Source organism: Dermacentor silvarum, chromosome 1 (genome assembly GCF_013339745.2).
Source record: "Dermacentor silvarum isolate Dsil-2018 chromosome 1, BIME_Dsil_1.4, whole genome shotgun sequence".
Taxonomy (NCBI): domain Eukaryota; kingdom Metazoa; phylum Arthropoda; class Arachnida; order Ixodida; family Ixodidae; genus Dermacentor; species Dermacentor silvarum.
Window position 1 is genome coordinate 348,187,798 of NC_051154.1, and position 18,907 is coordinate 348,206,704.

General features: G+C 46.2%; 1 protein-coding gene across 1 annotated transcript in view; it reads right to left on the reverse strand.

Annotated features, from left to right (window-relative positions):
- Window positions 1-738: 738 nt before the first annotated feature.
- Window positions 739-18,907, reverse strand: part of LOC119444559 (putative phospholipase B-like 2) — a 50,262-nt gene continuing 32,093 nt past the window's right edge. The window contains exons 7-11 of the mRNA XM_049662584.1: window positions 13,920-14,012; window positions 10,524-10,595; window positions 9,251-9,403; window positions 3,179-3,338; window positions 739-981 (exon numbers count right to left, since the gene is read on the reverse strand). Coding sequence (XP_049518541.1) covers window positions 739-981; window positions 3,179-3,338; window positions 9,251-9,403; window positions 10,524-10,595; window positions 13,920-14,012 — 721 coding nt within the window. The remainder of the gene's footprint in view (window positions 982-3,178; window positions 3,339-9,250; window positions 9,404-10,523; window positions 10,596-13,919; window positions 14,013-18,907) is intronic.

Genomic DNA, 18,907 nt, shown 5'->3' on the forward strand with positions numbered 1-18,907 from the left:
TCATCTTCATTTGTTTTATATGCCAGAATTACCATTCCCGACGACGGGATATTCGTGTGTCCGATTTCGCAGAGTTCATTCGGGCCAGTGCGTTTTCTACGATGCAATATATTGACATCGACAGGCAGCAGGCTCACAGCTTACACTAGAAAAAAAGCACGGGAGTGCATTGAAAATGTCGAAGCCGTTTCAATTTTCCTTTGAGAATTCTACGGCTACCTGCTTGGAGAAATGCAATCAAGAGCAGATCATACAAATCCCGTCTAGATGCATTTATTTTAGAGATGGTCCACGCCGAGGATTACGGAACACACCACATCGGAGATGAGCTTGTCCAGCTTGTCCATTCATGGCGAAGTCGCCATGGAGGCAATAATTGAAAAGGGATATTTTCAGGAAGTTGTCTACCAGGGCAGTAACTAACTGTCTCGCAGCTCTTCGAAGGACCAATGAGTAGCGGGCACATGTAAATAGTCATTTACCGTGCTGCGTTCAATCAGGTATCTGGGAACATTTCATGTTAAACACTACCGCGGTGGTATAACGCTATAGCTTCTTTGGTATAAACATTTTGGAGCTCTCCAACTCGTTTTGGAGAGACCCCGACCCACTGAGTTATGACACGAAGTTTCCTTTTGTTCTAGTAAGAGATCCAGTGGTATACATGTTAGTCAAGCTCAGCTAACTAGAAATGAGGACTTGTTGATTCCATATAGCTGACGCCGCGCCCAGTAGCGGCTAGTAGGCTGTCCGCGACACGCGAGACGCTGCGGAGTTATGGAGCCTCTCCCGCTCGCCGAACCACTGGACTCGCGGCTGTGCCCACTTTCGGATCACCGGCGCGAACTGCCACTTGTCGGGGTGACCGACATGACTGTCCAGGAAACCGCTGGTGCTCCATTGGAACGGCGGCTGGTCGTCCCACGTGGGCCCGCTCACCCCGACGAACTCCAGAGACGCAAACAGTGTGTAGTTGGTCACCTGTAGTCAAAAGAGAATGTAAACAGTGCATTTTTCGGGGATAGTTGGTGTGTATCCACTCGTTCGCCAGTATAACGTTGCAGAAGGATGACAGAAAGAAAACAAGAATACCGCTTGCTAACAACTGATTTTTATGGAAGGAACACAGCAACTAATATAGCTAGAGACAGACATTCTGTTTCCTTCTAGGATAAGGCGATTGGCAGCATGTTCATGCAAAAGCTGCCTTTCTTGCGTATAGGTACCTTCCAATGAAGTTTTCCACAATTGACAGCTGCGCCACAACACACAGTTTAGAGAGCGGAGGAAGCAAAATGGGAGGGACGCGACACGAATTCGCTGGGCCATCTCCGATCGCTTATCATGAGACAATAGTGCCCATGCTTTGAAAATGTCCCATTGCAAATGCTCCGAATCACTCGGCATGCATGCGATCGAGATCAGAAAGCCTGGACATTACTAGCTACAGCTCGGGAGAGCTCGGTACGTAACTGCGTAACATTCAAATGAATGACAAAGCGTGGGTCCTTGTTGTTTGTAATGTAGCATGTTCTTCGCATTCCTAGCGGTTGGTTTCGCCGCCGCTGCAATGGAAGATCAGAGTGTCGTAGTGCCCTCTTGCCGGTACAAGGTGCCTAGAGCCACGGTCACTAGGATGACACGTGCATCTGTGTCATCCTATACTGTCTCAAGTTTCCTCGGTTTTTTTTATTGCGATAGCAATTATATGGACACTTCAACCGGATTTCTGCTGTCGGCGTCGCCGTCGTCGTCGCCGTCGCCGTGAGGTTCCCTATAGATAAAATCTTCGCCGTGTGCCGTATGATAGAGCGGAAGCGTGCGGGGATGCGCGCTATCACGGAGAGCGAACGCACTCAATCTCCCACGCACAAGCAAGGAAGCGGGAAGCCAGCGCCGGAGGGAGCGGGGGGGGGGGGAGGCACACTACCACTTTGCCAACAACCGCGCTCGTCGCTCGCTCGCACCGTCTCTTATCTCCACACGGCTCTGACCTTTCTGCGCCGTGCATTCGCCGCTCAGTTTCCGTTGAAGCGATAGACCGCACGTACCTTCGCCGCTGCGGCATATCCGCTTGCTGCCAGAGTTTTGACGGTCGTTGTCTGCAGTCATTCAGTATGATCTATTCGTGTTTGTTTGTGCGCGCTCACACCACGCTTGTTCATTCAGTTAGTAATAGTCGGGCCACATTTTCCAACGCACGCTACACATGCAATGCTGCCCGGATCGGCAGTGCAGCGCTACAGGTGTGTCCCTTCACACGCGCTGCCCACGGAAAGCGCTTCTCATCAACACCACCGTTTCACACGCGCCTTCTCGTGGTCATCGAGTCTCTCTTCATGTCGGTCTACTTACGCCGCAGCACACCTGCTTACTTAATCAGCTCATGTTTACTACAATTCATATTGCTACCAAAGCCGCTCACCTTACTTCGTATGACATTGCTGTGTTGCTATCGCATTCGTTGCTTCACCCTTAGGGCGAAACTGTGACATTTTTTTTTCATCGCTGTATAAGTTCCTCCATTCATCCAATCAAATTCAGTTGTCAGACAGCGGTGTTCTTGCATTATTTCTATCGTCCCTGCGTAACGTTATGCTGGAGAACCAGTTGAAAATATAAATGCCCGTGGAAAAAAATACTTTTTCGCCAGCGAGAATCGAACCTGTAGTCACAGCATGACGACTAGAGGGCTTGACCAAGTTAGCTAACGTGACGGCTGTGTTAGTGATGCTATTACGTCGAAGCATTAACTCAGCTGCACGTACAATTGACAAGTATTTACCACACTTTTGCTGTAAAACAACGCTGTTTTGCCTAGAAGTCTGCATACGCGATTCCTTATTGTAACTTAGTTTGCTTCCTGTTCCGCAAATGCCCATCAAGCACTAGTGTGCAGTAAAACATCGACATCTTGTAATACGGATACCAGACTGGTGCATATTGAACAAGAACAAGAGATGGTCTCTTTCAAGTGGCTAGTTGAATGTGCTAAAGCTTCCGGGTTAATAAATAATACGAGGGCAGATATTTATTATAACGAATGGCGCCGCCGCTGCATAGTATAGTTTTGTTGTTAGGCATTAAACAACAGTTCGACGTCACCTTGCTGCAACAGCGAGCCGGTTTTTACAGCATTGTCAGCATAACTTGTTTTGGTTTTTTGACAGCTTCTCACCTTGACATCAATGCCGCCCACAGCCCTCGGGTACATCTCTGGTATGTCGTACGTCCTATGCAGGTCTAGCAAGTCGTAGCGCGGAGCAATGGCGTATGTTGGGTTGTACGGTGGCGTGCAATTGCAGCGCGAGAGCGGGTCATTCTTGTAGTCGTTGTACCTGCAAGGCAGCAGCGCGCGGGTGTACTGTACGAGCGAGAAGTTAAATTTGACTGCGGAGCAGCTAACAGAGTCGTGCAACTCCGGACATCGATCCAGACCCTAGTATTTACCAATTTGTAAAACCTCTAATCAAAACGAAAGAAACATTTGTTCACAACTTGTCGCTTTGCTTCTGTCACATCAAATGTGTTATCAACACATTATACCGGGTGTCTCACGAATCGTGCTTGAGTTTTTCTTTTAGAAATGCGAAAGATGAGATGTTTAAAATATTTCCTCTAGACTGCTTTCACCACACTTTTCAAAATGGCTGGGTGAAGTAATTAGACAAGTAATTATGGAACTTAGATTAATAAGTTTTTAACCAATAGAGCCACGCGACTGGTCCCAATGAAAAGAAGAGCGCCACTCGACGAGCTCATAGACGTTTCCAGAATTGGAGAAACTTCATGCGGCCAATTTTTACAGCGTAATGAATTGCGGCCAATTTTACACAGAAAAGCGAAACTGAGCAGCCGAAGAGTGCAACTGCCACGTCCTTAGTAGACGCCCATCAGTGACGCGGCTGTTTACGCCTCACCGTCGGGAAAACATAAAGTAGACAGCTATACGGAGTAGGGATAGTAGTTTTATTGGCTGCATAAACTTGGACACATGCGCTTACTAACTGAATTAAGAAGTGTGGTGTCAGCGCGCACAAGTAAACATGAATAGATCACCCTCGATGACCGCAGACAACCACTGTCAAAACGCTGGCGCGAACGAGCGCGGCCACCGCAGCGAGCGACGGTTCGTGCGGTCTATCGCTTCAACGGAAACAGAGCGGCGAAAGCACAGCGCATACAAAGGTCAGAGCCATGTGGAGATCGCTTGCAAGATACGGTGCGCGCGACAGCCCGCGCCGCGTTGCAGATCGCTTTCAAGATAGCTCCGCGAGCAGCAGCCGCGTAAGCAGAACGCTCCCTCCCGTCTCCCTCGCCTCCTCCCCGTTCCTCGCGCGTGAACGAAGACCATGCGCTTCCGGCCGCCTAAGTCTCTAGCGTGCGCGAGATTAAGTTGCGCACGTACACACTAGCAGCAAAACGCGCGCGGCGGGCCGCCGGCGGCAAGACGCAGCTGCGACAGGGCGGCCACACCAACCAGCGACGCGCCGCTGCGGCAATCACGTGACAGCATAGACTCCTTCCCCCTTCTCGAATTATCTGTCAACTCCGGCCGGGAGCTGACGCGTGCTAGCCAACCTACGCGTGCAGACGATAGTGCGAAACGAGTTTCCGGCTTACACCGGACGAGAGTATGAAACGAGCGGTTGGGCGGGTCCACATGACACCAGTTTCCCGCGCGCACGTTACGGAAGCAGGTCGCTCTCATTGGTCTCCTTGAGCCGCGGCACGCGGCAAACCGTAAAAAATCGGTCCAGGAGCTAGGAGTCCAGGAGGCTCACCCTCGCATGCTGTCACTCACACACACAACGCACGGCGCGCGGCGACGATTTTATCGGCGTTGGACTTTATACGGAACATCACGGGGATGACGACGGCGACGGCAAAAATGCGCTTCGAGTGTCCATATAATTGCTATCGCAATAATAATAAAATAAAATAAATTGGGAAGTGCGCGCGCGAGTTTCTCTCAAAGGGGAGTTTAGGCAAGTACCTCTGCTCAATGTCTGACTTTGTGACTGTGTAGAAGTGATGAAGACGTTACTGTAAATTTTAGCTGCTACTTATTATACGTATTATCGCCTTTCTAACCAGACCAGGGGTGCTATGCAGCATGCGCCGAGTTTGGCGAAACTCGGGATCTTCACGAGCTCTGGCGACGCCCCAAGATGAAAGAACTAATGGTAACAAGACAAAGTTTGTCCGTCGGCACGCCTCCAGTTTCACTGGTTTATCTAGATTCACTCTGGGTACCTTGGGCGTTGCCATATGGGCGGTCGACAAACTGGGGCTCACGTGATCATACGGTCGGTGCATGGTTGTGCCTTCTTTCACTTGTTTGTCGTTCCACCGAGTGCATTACAGGCACAAGCAAGTTATAAAATAAATGCATTTAGTACAATAATGTTAGTGACATTAATGTGGGTTATAAGCATTTTAAAGATTACAAGATGTACACTGAATGTGTATTAGACTAATTTGTAGTATAATACGTTTCGCGTTATAATACCACGAGGGGACGCTTATCCTCCTCTTTTTTCTTTGGATTGGATTGGCACGGCTCGCTACGTACTTGCGCTAGCATTTCCGAGCACCGATTGGTGTGCGCTTGGTTTTCTCACTGGGGTTCCCACAGATCGCTCGTTGCTCTTCTCTTTCCTCTGGATTGGATTGGTGCGGCTCGCTATGTGCTTGCGCTCCCATTTCCGAGCACAAATTGGTGTGCGCCTGGTTTTCACACTGGGCTTTTAACAAATTGCTCGTTGCTCGCGCTGAAGTAAGGCTGCGAGACGAAGTGAGCGTCGGCTAGCGCAGAAGTGGTTTGCCGCGCGCTTACCGCGTAAGCACTCAGGTACGCCGGAAAGCACTCATACAAGGGTCAGAAAACTACGCTTTATTTTCTTTTACTTTGCGATGCACCTTCATACTGTCAAGCGTCGAGCGATGGCTTCTTTATACTGGGTAGCCCGAGCGGTCCGTGGCTTCTAACAGACACAAAAGAGGGTCTTTGCAGCGCACGTGTCCGTTGACCACATCCATCCCAAGTGGGACTCCAGCATCGGTGCAGTTACCCTGTACCCATCGCTGACGAGGTGGCGCTTCACTTTTTGACAAGAACTTTCTTTTTTTTTGCCTGTGGACGCCCGTGATGGGGTCCGCAAAATTCACGCTGTGGTTGACTATTTCCCAATGCAGATTGAGGCATAGCCCCGTCAGCATCCACTAAATTTGTGATATATTTGTATGCGGCCAATTCGTCACTATGAATAATGGTCCCCGGTTGAACATTGGCTGCAATAATGGCGCCTAGCATCGCCGCCTTTCGTCGGTCGACCTTGATAGTCGCAGCACCCCTCTGGTCGCGCAGAACATGCCGAAGACCCATGGGCCACCATCTTTAACACTACCGTAATTTTGGCGGCTCAGCGGAAAGTTGTCGCCCGACATTAGGCGGCCTCGGTTGTACTTTTGCTCGCCACGAAGAAGGCACTCGTCAATATGCGCTATCTCCCCGGGGACACCGAGTGGAGGTTGCGCCAGCAGCTTGGCCCTCGCGAACTAACGGGGGTAGTTCCTCTAGTCGGCGATGGCGTGCTCCGATAGAGGAAACAAGTCGCCGGTCATCTCCTTCAACAGCCATAGGTCTACGCTTTGGCTCAGGCACTACGTGAGCCAAATCATTTGCCGCCTCGAGAGGTGGTCGTTCGGACGGCCGAGGCGGCCCGTGTTGGCGAAGTAACTTCCTTCGCCTCTCTGCCCGTGCAGTGCAGCGGTACCGTGTAACTGCGAAAACTGATTTCGGCAGCTGTGGCATCGGAAGGCAGCCCGGCGTCCATTCTGAGCCTACCAATATAATGTGACCGCTTCGCCTGCGCAGGTTGGTTGGTCCGGGTTGAATCCCAGGTGCTCGCAGGTGCCCCAGTACTCCGATGACGACGCCGGACTTGGCCTGGGGCTGGGGCGCGGTGGACGAGCAGTGCTAGAAACTAGGAGAGAGCTGAAGCGATCGGACGAACTTTTTCTCCGCAGCCTAGTCGCACCACTCTGCGCTCGAAAAGCACAATTAGCCCGCCACGCTGTCTCCGCAGACGACGGCCTTCGCCTAACACGTCACACAGCCAGCGCACTGACGTTTTGGACAGGCAAAATGACGTGAAACTATATACGTCGGTCATGTAAGTGAACGGGTCCTGACGGTCATATTGACGCTTACTACCGCTGGATGCGATGACACAGGCTGCTGCTGCCGCCGCCATGTTCACGAGTTCAACTCGAGGGGGTTTCGCGATGTACGAGTTTGGCACGAGTTCGCCTGTCAATCAAAACCATAGGTCACGCCCCGCGCGAGGCATGTAACTCTTGTGCGCGCCCACGACGGTTGGGCCACGCCCAACTTATTTTTCGGCAACAGCGACGTCGTGCGGAACTGAGAGGCGTTAACAATCTTGACCGGCGAAATAAAACACGCATAACGCACTGTCGTCGGTGATGTACTGAGCACCGCTATCAAAAAAAAAAAGAAAAGCGTCGACTTTCGCGGGCTTATGCATATATCTTCTTGGGCTATGATGGCCCCACAACACGGATGATTGCCTGAATTGTGGCGATGTAGCGCACAGCAAATAATTATCGGCAGGTTACTGTAGCTGCTTGCAAGGCATCGATGCGGCCGCGGTGGACGACGATCCTGAGCAGTGCGTAGTGTTTTCCAACGACAACGTATCGTAGCTGTCATTTGAGATGGCTGCTCTGTCATTAGTGATGTATCGGACCTGCAGTGTCGCAAACAAGGTCAGCGGTCAGCGCAAACGCACCCAGTGCGATGGCATTTTTTTTCATCACAAGCACAACACACTTCTGCGTTCGAAGTCTAATTTTCTAACTGCACACAAGAGCCCTCACCCGCCAAAATGCGATAACTGCACTGTCGTTACGATATCCATCTGCGATCGCTGTTAGCTCAGCAGCAGAGGCAATCGGCAAGCACATTGGAGTGAACAACACACTCAAATTCTGCGTACATGCGCACGGAGGAACCTTCACTGGGCAAGCGAGGACAAGCGATGATTTGTGTCGCTGGGCAGCACGCTCTTCTTCGAAATGCATAGCGGAGACTTTACGCACGCAGATAAACTGCTGCATTTGCACTGTGCTGCGTCACTACGGACCCTACAATACCGCACAGCAATTTTGCAGCGACAGCCGTGGCCCCCGTCTCTATGGATAGAGTGTCGTTTCAGTTGGTAAAGCGCCGGCCTTAATAGCCGCCCCAGTGAAAGCACTTGCGGTGAACAGCCATGCCGCAGTGCTGCGTTGCCATTCCCCTATAATAGACAGGGGATGGACAGATCATTGTCATGACTGACTTTATGCGTCATTATCGCGTCGATTTTATCGAGAATAGCACTGCAGTGCCCCTGGCGACTGCTGCCCGTATATCAACTCCCTCGTGCGTGCGAGTGCGACCCTCTAGAATGTACCCGCTTGTAAGCTTTCGCCTCACTGTCGCCACTCGAGGCAAAAATGTGCAAAATTCATTAATTCACTCGATGTCCGTTTGTCATCGCAAATTTATGGCATTCAAAACGAAAAACCGATACTTTAAGAAATAAAATGTTTGTTATTTTATTTGCTGTATTTCAATGTATTCGATTGAGGGAAAGTGTAGGTGCAAGAATACACCGCATGTGCCCTGTTCGCATTCGACGGAGGATAGAAAGATAATGCTCGAAAGAGGAGGCACGCCCTTGACGCGCCCGAGAAAGGCGTGGCAAGCGGCTCACGGCAAGTGTACAGATAGACAGCGGGGCAGTGAGGGTATTGCTAAATTGCGATAATACGTTGATAACAATGCGCGGCGCTGGCGCGTTTTGTTGCGCAATCCTCTGTGCTTGAAGCGCGGAAGCACTGTGCAGCGCAGGGTGCGCTCATGCTGTCATACGCGGCTTGATCTCGACATTTCTTTTTGCCTGCTGTTATTGCACTTTCCTTACTATCTCCGTTCACTGACTGCCATCGAGCAAACTCGGGTAAAACTCGGGCGAACGAGAAACTCGGCGCATCCTGCATAGCACCCCAGCACTGATTTAGCTCACAGCGTGGCGCGCCGCTACTTTCTCTTAGCTGCAACCAGTAGTTACAGTGCAGTCACGCGCCAGGCAGTGAGATATGACGTGGAGGATCATCCTGCCTAGTGATAACACCTACGTCATAATTACAACACCTACGTTGCTATGATAGGACCTACCTCATAAGCTTTATCATAGAGTTCATGTCCTTGACCTTCACGTGGTCCCTCCGGAAGATCTTGGCACGTGGACAGTTCTCGTATGTGTAGTAGTCGCCGTACCGCTGCACTTTTGGCAGCTGTGCGCTGATGTTGAAGATATCATCGAAATAGCTGGAAAATATGAAGATTCCTTATCACGAGTAGCTCGAGCTGAACTTGGCTTCTAGTAGCATGACATGTATATGTGAAAACTGCCAGTTCGTCGGCCTAATGCATTTGGTTCTTTACGCTTTCAAGTACTTTTGCCAAGAATAAGGGGACTCATCTTTTTATGCAGATTAACTTGAAACACCCTGTGTGCTCTAGCACAACTGCGCTTTTGCAAGGGGGTTATTCCACGGGCAAATAAAACTTGAACAAAAGTACACCTCATCATGAGCATTGAATGAAATTTAATAAGTTTCCTTACAATCACTCAACTTGGGGCATACATTTATACGGCAATGTTAGGGCCCTACAATGTGTGTGTTTAGTTGTGTTTCATTACTGCAACATTATCGTAAAGCTTTGCGAAAAGTTGAGAGACTTCTGGCGTTTTTTTTAAATTATGGGGTTTTACGTGCCAAAACCAGTTCTGATTATGAGGCACGCCGTAGTGGGGGACGCCGGAAATTTGGACCATCTGGGGTTCTTTAACGTGCACCTAAATCTAAGTACACGAGTGTTTTCGCCTTTCGCCCCCATCGAAATGCGGCCGCCGTGGTCGGGATTCGATACCGCGACCTCGTGCTCAGCACTTCTGGCGTTTTTGAAGTACTAGTCAGTGCCATAGGATAGCAGCTGATGGCGTTCTTTTTTTCTTATAAGCGAGTCGTGCCCATGGTAGGAGAGAGAATGCGTTCTTTGTTGCAAGGCTAATTGGCTTGTTAGCCTCATTACACCTACATGGTACTCCGCACATTAATGCAAAATTAGTATACTTGGAGCAAGAAGTGTTAAAAATAAGCAAAACAACAACTTTTGAATAAGTTTATGTTGTTTGTTTTGTAATTACTTTCAGTGTTAACTCCGCTTTAAATGATGACTTACTTTTCCGTAGCTGACATTTTATTTGACTACCTGTTTTGCTTGTTCTCGAAGCATCCTATGTAAAGCGGCACTCGAAATGGGTAGGTTATTGTTCAGTTGTGCTCAAAAAATGAGCGGACCTATTTCCACACCGCATCTTTGCAAACTTGAGACTTCACGTTTTTCCTGAATAAAAATTTAGGCGGAAGTGAAAATAACTTACGCGATATTATAGCTTGCCCAGTACTTGTTGTCACGGAGGGCCCTGCTAATGTCTTCATGCCTCGTCATCTTCCTGCAGGAAATATATGTGGCGTTAAATATGTGAGCCTCAGCACATGCGCGTTTATTGTTTCAAAGAGGGCAATGGGGGCAACCGTTTTATTACGTAGTTTCAGTATATATCTTAAATGGTGTAAGTAATAAATCACGATTATTCTGGACAAAAGGATTTGTGTTGAGATACAAACAAAAGTGCGAGAAGTAGTGAAGATCACATGTCATTTATTATGGCGGCAAGTATTATTAAATAACTATGTTTGGAGGACGCCGCTGCCATCGAATACAATAGGTTATTCAGAGTTAAAAAAGAAAACATCATCGCTCTGGTTCGTGTAACGCAATTATTATAAAGGAAAGTTTTGCCACGTGGCGTTTCGGTTAATGCAACAGCACTATACATGAGAATTATAGCAGAGACGTCCTCACCCTTCAACGTTACCCTAGCAATTGCAAGTTCTGGAGATGAGTGAAAGCCTGTAAAAAATTGAGATGTGCATTCGCAGGAGGAAATGCACGATGTAGTGATTAACTTTACAATTGTTTTATGAAACAATATATTCACGTGGTAGACAAAATGCCCTAATATGAATGAATTCAAAGCACGATAACCCATTGCTTAAGTGCCTGTTTTCGCAGTAGTGATTTCTCTTATAGCGGGGACTAAGCGAAACGGCTTATACGGCTGCCAGAGGAATAATTCATTGATGCTGCTGGCTATTGTTGTTGAGGGGGCTTTAGGCTTACAAACAGGAGTCATATAAAGCCGCACGTCCACAAGCGTACGACAGCTGACACGTTTTAGCCTGCACGTATACGACACATTACCTTTTACAAATCAACGACCGGAACAGGGTAGACACAGCAGCGGTGTTTGCGACTAAAGTACATCCATGACTTTTACCAGCCTGCCAGGTAAAGCTGCCGAAGGCGCTTCGATCAAGTGACTTTAACTGTGAGGACTTGTGCAGCTTCCTTCACTCACATCACGTTCGGATCATTTTGTGTTGTGTTGGTGTTGTCGTTCAAGGTAAGGAATAGGAAAAAAATAGTCCACATCACACGGGCAATTACAGCGCTGCTGACGGAATTGCGATAGGAGTTAAATAGAAAATCGGGCAATTAAGGATAATTTTGCGGGCTTTGGTAAAGCGCAATGTCACAGATGGTGCCACAAGCGTTGCCACTCCCGTATACTTTATTGGTATTCCGAAAATGCTACCACTTATACGGAGAGATGAAATTAACACACTCTTTCCAGACAGCTATCATTCGAGCAATTAGAAATCAGATAGGGATCGCTGTATTGAATCATCGCTTTTGTAAGAAATATCGTTGCTGCATTTGCATCACACATGACATGCTCATACTACGTAAAATATTGTATTCGTGGAACTGACTCAGTTTCAGGACGTAATGCACATGAATGTCGTTTGAAGATGTCGTAAGACTTAGTTCAGTCAACGTGCACGCAGGGCAACCATGCTTCCACACATACGCTAAAGTAATCGCTTGAAGCACACCTTTACTGTACTTCTGTTATGTATGAATAGAAGCCATTGGGAGATATTGAGGCACAAAAGGAGATGTTAGGCGCGACTATGGGTGTATTAATCAAGCACATAATCAACACAGCGCTGTTTCACCATTGGACTAATCTATGGCCCACAGGGCAAAGGATTTAAAATTTTATAATCATTCGTCTATATGTTGATGCTTACAGCATGATTGCAGCACAAAGTATTTACACTTGGTTCGTGCAGGCTGTAGGCGATGGCAGTGTTCGATGATCATCAACCCTCAATGATCCTCAATCCTGGCGTAATGGCGGCGACAGCACTAGATTGTCAGATAATTTGCGATAATTCAAGACATCGGTTTTGCAGTCAGACTTAAATAGAGGATAAACACGAACAGTTTCCTATGTGAGGGAAAGTGGAGGTATTCAAAGAGTTATATATATAGATATTAATATTGGGACAAATATTGTGGAGATGATGCCATCAGGGCCGCAGGATAAGGAAGGCTCCAAGCGTTTAAGGCATTCATTGATGAGCCTTTCATCAAACAACACAGCACTAGATGTAGGAACCGTCATGTGCTGCTGATTGACACCAGTGTTGAAACTTGCCGCTTAATTTATATAAGGATCAGAAATAGGCAGCAAAGTAATCCGCTACTGCTTCGACTTCTACTGCTCTAAAGTTGAGCAGGCGAAAACAATCTTCACGTTTCCCAGAGCGCTTGCGGATATACTTCCAAAATTACGCCGGCCGGTCGGAGGCGCTCTTCTCCAAGAATGCAATATATGAGTCGTGATCATGCTTATAGAGGCGTTTGCAGAAACTCCGAAAAAAGCGGAATCCTTCTGTCCATTCATTAGCCACAGGAATTCTAGATTTTCGATGAACGCGATCTTTATGCTTTAGGACATTTATAAAGTTCAGACAAGAACCAGTGGCGATAATTAGAGAGTTCATGCCTGTATTGGGGAATGAATTTACGCATACTGTTCAAAACAAGCTCCGTAAACAGACCTACTTGGCCAGCAACATTGGTTTTGTCTGTAACCAGTGACCAATGGCTGGTGGACAAGAAATCATATAAACTAACATAATCACCACGCTTGAAAGCAAAGCGAGATTCATTTATGCCACGGGAGGAGCTTTGCCTCAGGGCTGACACAGAGGCAGTTATCTTCAGTGACGGATGAAACTTAGTGGGACGAACAAGGGCCATGTCAGAACGAGAGACATCTAAAACATGAGCATTCGAAATGCAAAGGTCTAGGACATTGCCACAGGAATTGGCGATCAAGTTATGCTGCTGAAGGGAACATAATAACAAAAAGTCCAACAACAGGCCGCATTTCTTCTCTATGCAATGATTGTAATGAGGATATCTAACCGTGTTGCAATCAATTCCAGGTGTATTAAAATCACCAAGAAGGATTACTCTGTGCTTGCTATGGGACGATATTACACTTTCAATAGACGAGATCACCTCATCAAACAAGACAGGGGAAATATGCGGATGTATATAGAAATATCCAATTAACAACATTGTACAGCGCGCTAGGCTGACTTCTATCCAAGCCGACTCCTGCACATTTTCTATGTCGTTGCACCAAACACATCTCAGTGAAATGTCAGCAGCAATAAGTATGCCACCACCTTTTTGTTGAGGGCCACTTACGTCATGGTCACTGCGGAAGACGATGTAGTGCGGTGAAAATAAGTCTGATGAGGAAATTTCACTGCCGAGCCAAGTTTCGGAATTATTATTATTATTAATAATAATAATGATGCTGATGATGATGATAATAATCCGGAATACGCACGGAAGTTGTTCGTAAATCCAAAGCGTCCCGTCTCCAATGGGTGTCCCAGGAACGAACAGCTTGTAATCCAAGATCAGCACCTGACTGTTGCACCTGCACGAATTACGAGGATAGAAAAAATTGTGTTGGCATGGAGATCAACATGGAGATTCTTTTTTTTCGGGTTCATTTACAGTAATACAAAAAGGCTACATCAAAAAGCTGATCATTTGACAGAGAAGAGCAGTATTGGTCTCTAACTAAAAATGGTTTATATCACTCAACGAGAACTTAAAGTAAGTATGACACGGTTATATCGAATCACCTGAATTCCATTACCTGTATTACTAAGTATTGCTCACAATCGCTCTTTTCATCGCTATATTGCTTTATTACATCGACATCTGGCATATTGAAGTTCTGGCAGACTCTCACCGCCAAGAGGCACTTACCTTCCTATCACTATCTGCAATGTCATTGACTATTTTAGCAACCCAAATCTCAAGCGACAACGCTCTTTCCACATCCTCATTTCAAGCGGATGGATCTTGTATACGTGTTGATGGATTTCGCCGTCTAACGACACATATAACCCGCCACGGTGGCTTAGCGGCTCTGGGGCGATATAACATAAAATAATTCCAAACTCTTGACGTCAAATTTACGTAACCACCGACGCAAGCATCGGGCGGTGACCCGCAGCGTTGTCTGAACAACCCAATCAAACACTCTCCTCGTTTATAGGAGGTCACCTTTGTTCGCTTTCAAAACCAATAACATTGTCTACACTCAGCGGTTTTTCTTATTCAATTGGCTGACAAGAGGCGAGGAGCACGCTCTAGTGGAGAGGGTTTCGATGGGGCCGAGCCCGCACAGTGAAAATAGATAACCGCACGAAGAGGGTGGTGCCGGCTTCTTCGATTGGCCCGCTTCGCCTTACCTAGCTTGCGGTGGCTGGTCGAAAATAGCGGCGGCGTGCAACGGAAGGATTAGAATGCCGCTATAACAGATCCTCAGCAAGGAAGAGTTGGCAGAGCAATGTCGTATGCATGTCGAAAGGGCTCGGTAACGTTTTACTGCCACGCAAAAAGGTTTATCATGCGCAAATAAATACATGCTCACCAGCATGTGCGAGTAGCGAGGGCCTGAGTGATCGGCGGGCAGCCATCTTCTATTCCTTTCGGAACGGGGCAGTCTGTGGCTATTCAGAAAACTTTTCAGTTTTGTTCGGCATATTTATGCATTTTTTTCGCATACACGTCACTTTGACATGGTGAGTTTTCGCGGTTTTGTGAGGTAGCGTGACAGACAGGCGAAGTGGGCGTAGCCAAAAACATTGAACCAATAGCAGAGGGCTAATGGTAAAAAGGCGTCGAATCAGGAATGATTATTTTTCTTTTGTGCGGTTTAATCATGCATAATCAGTGTGTACACGTTATATCAGATGGGGAGCTATAGCGGTTTTCGTGACTTCGCGTGACAGACAGGCGAAGTTGGGAGTGGCCCGAAAATGTTTTGACTTATCGTGGAGGCTGATTGCAGAAATTGGTATCAAAACAGTTTGGAATCATTTTACGTTATAGTGCCCCTGGTGTTGCGCTGCTAACCAGGAGGCTGCGGGATCAAATCCCGGCCGCGGCGGCCGCATTGCGATGGGGGCGAAATGCAACAATGCCCTTGTCCCGTGCATTGGTCGCACGTTAAGGATCCCCGGGTGGTCAAACTTAATCTGGAGTCCCCCACTACGGCGTGCCTCATGATCAAATCGTGGTTTTGGCACGTAAAACCCCAGAATTCAACGACACATAATCGCTACAAGATAAATATATGCTACAAAAATTTGTTTGCATATAAAGCTGTTACTCAAAGTGAGATATTTTTTCCTTCCAGGCGCTTAGTGTCTCAGGTTGTTTTTTTTTCTTATTATTTTTGCGCAGCGCCCTTGAATTAACATTTTCTGAAATATTTTTTATTATATTCAGTTGCGGCGGTATACACATGGCCTTTGATATTAGAAGTCCATGCAAAAAAACAAACGAGAATCAATCGAACAAGGACCATACAGCAACTTCCTCATTTCAAAACGAAGACTTCTTAGTCAATCATGAAACTGCCACTGCTGTTAACAACCTGTAACAGAGGAGCAGCAGGTATTAAGTGGATGAACTTGATAAAGTCTACCTCAAGAGCTCCCATTCTGACGTGCTCATTGGCGGCGAACAATTTCTACAGAGCTCGAAATAACGAATACCAGAATGAAGTCAAGTCTGACAACTATGAAATAATAGATATGCGCTTAACGCAGATAGCGATGTTTTTAGCGCATTATTAATGTTAGTCATTCTCAGGATACTAAACCCAACTTTGGTGGGCTGCCAACCGCTATTGCGTGGTAACCTGAGCCATTGCGTATATCTACAACCTTGGCCAACGTCCCAGAATATGTATGCACCCGAATAGACAAGCAGGATAGGAGCATTCGGAGGCATTGGGTATCTGCCACTGAATATCTGTCCAAGTAGACAACTTCGGCCGCTGAGCATGTACCCATTTTTTTACATACTGCAACCCTTTTGGAGTATATCGGGAGTGGGGAGGGAAATAAATTTCGAAAAAAGTTGTAACTCAGGAAAAAAAACAACCAAAATGGGATATACACTTCATAAAAGCAAGGCATCAAGCAATACAACTCTTACAAATGTCGAACGCCAACAAAAGAAATCAGGAACACAGATGGGATGGGAGTAAACGTTAACAATCCCAATTTTTTTTTTTCAGTAAAGCTAGGCAATGGCAAGGAAAGGGCGGTACCGGGTAACGAGTCCCATATATCAAAGGAGCGAGGAAAAAAACTGCATGTGAAGATATTGGTGCGAGGATAGAAGGGAGGTGATATTAGGTTCATGATATACAATGTACCCGTATTGCGGGCCGAAACGTCAGAAAGATTTTCATTTTTATTTTTGTTTGCCGAGTGTACGTTTTCTTCAACCATAATGATGAATAGATTAATTTTTTGCTAGACTTCTATATTTGCTGTCAGTGAGGCGGCAGGCATTATTATTAATTGAATGCAAAAATGTTAAGGAGTCGACATGCCGGCGAGAAGAATGCGATCATAAGTTTACAGATTCGAGAGCTAAGATTGGCGAAAAGTTGTGGTCATACCTACAGACGACGAAACGAATTTCTTCTCTTTTAACGCCGTACTAACATAATAATTTCGAAGTCCTTATAAGAGTTCTAAACTACCGAAGCATATTCTAGTATTGGGCGGACTAACGATTGATATAACGGCAGTTTAGTGTTTCCAGATGCGGAAGTTAACTGCTGGCGAAGATAACTCAACTTTTTCAAACCTTTATCAGAAATTTGGTTCATGCATTTGTTTCACGAGAAGTTTGCTATAAAACTACACCTAATTATCTGAATTATGATGCCCTTACTTAGAGAAACTACATTACAAAAATTATCAAAACCGGATGTGTTTAGTATGGTGGTGAATGATATTACATTAAAATTGTTTTACTGAGGTTTGTATTCATCTGTCATGCGTCACATTATGTAGATTAATGTGAGAAAGAGTCATTGTAATGCTGATGATCAGTTGCACAAGTAATTAGTAATTAAAAAACGCAGTCATCAGCATAGAGTCGGACATTAGACGTGACATTATGGGAGAGGTCAGAATATACAAATAACAATAAAGAATGAAGGACCCTATGGTACTCCTGAAGAAACGTCAACGAAAGATGACTCGATTGAATCAAAGTTAATGAAGTGAGAACGATTAATAAGAAAAGTGGAACTCCAAGATACTAAAGGGGGATCATCAAGGATAGTGTCAAGCTTTATCATTAACTTTAACTAATTTGTGGTGTCAAACTTGTGCAAATAGCGTAAATTTGATTTCCTAGGTTTATGTTTAGAGAGATGTCATGAGCAAATTCACCTAGTTAGGGTACTATGATACATTTGCGGAGGAAACCATGCTTAAACACGTTTAAGGTTTGTTTATTTCAAGGAATGCCATTATATGTTTATGAATGATGTGCTCCAGCATTTTACAAAACATGAGAGTAGGAAATAGGTCTAAAATTAGACAAGGCTTTTCTATCAGCGGCTTTATGTAGTGGGAGAACATTGGGAAGCTTCTAATAAAAAGGCGCCGAGCTCGAATTTAAAGATTTTTTAAGTACGAAAGTCAGACACTGGGAGGTCCATAGCGACCATCATGTTATAAATGAGTTAGAAATGCCATTCGGGCCTACACATTTCTTGGTATTTAAGTTTAAAATTAGATTTAACACGCCTTCTACGCTAACTACAATATCAGAAATGTAAGGTTGAACATTGTTAGTAAATACCAGTGTCTCTCCATTATCTGGGACAAAAACAGACTGAAAATGGGAATTAAAAATAAGAAGTAGTGATGGGATCACTTTTAGTCATAGTATTTATGGTAAATGAGGTTTAAGTACCTTTGGTTTTGACCAATGTCACGGAAATGATATGTACCCGAATAGACCAGCAAAAAATTGGCAAGGAGTGAAGAAGTTGACAGCAGAAGCAGCCGAGTGTGCAAAAAAAAATCGAACTGAATACCCACACAGAAATAGCTACGTGGCAGTAGTCGTAGATAAAAACCAAAAGCCCCTTACACGCGTATCAGTTAATACCAAACATTAGGAGACAGCAGAAGAGGTAGCCATTGCACTAGCATTGGTCTCCACAAACGCTCAATACATAATTAGCGATTCTCAGGCAGCCATTAGAAACTATGCTAAGGGTAGGATCTCTCCTGAGGCGTGGCACATCATCATAGTCAACAAAGCAAAATTCTCTAACGCAGAGAAGAACGGCAGGCAATTGCTCTGGTTCCTAGCACATACGACTCCAGGCATTCACGCAATCAACCCCAACAAGGTAGCACACCGCGAAGCTTGAGGTCTTACTCGCTGAGCTGAGCAAGGAGTGACTTCTATCGGTCAGGGGAACGCGGAGGAGGA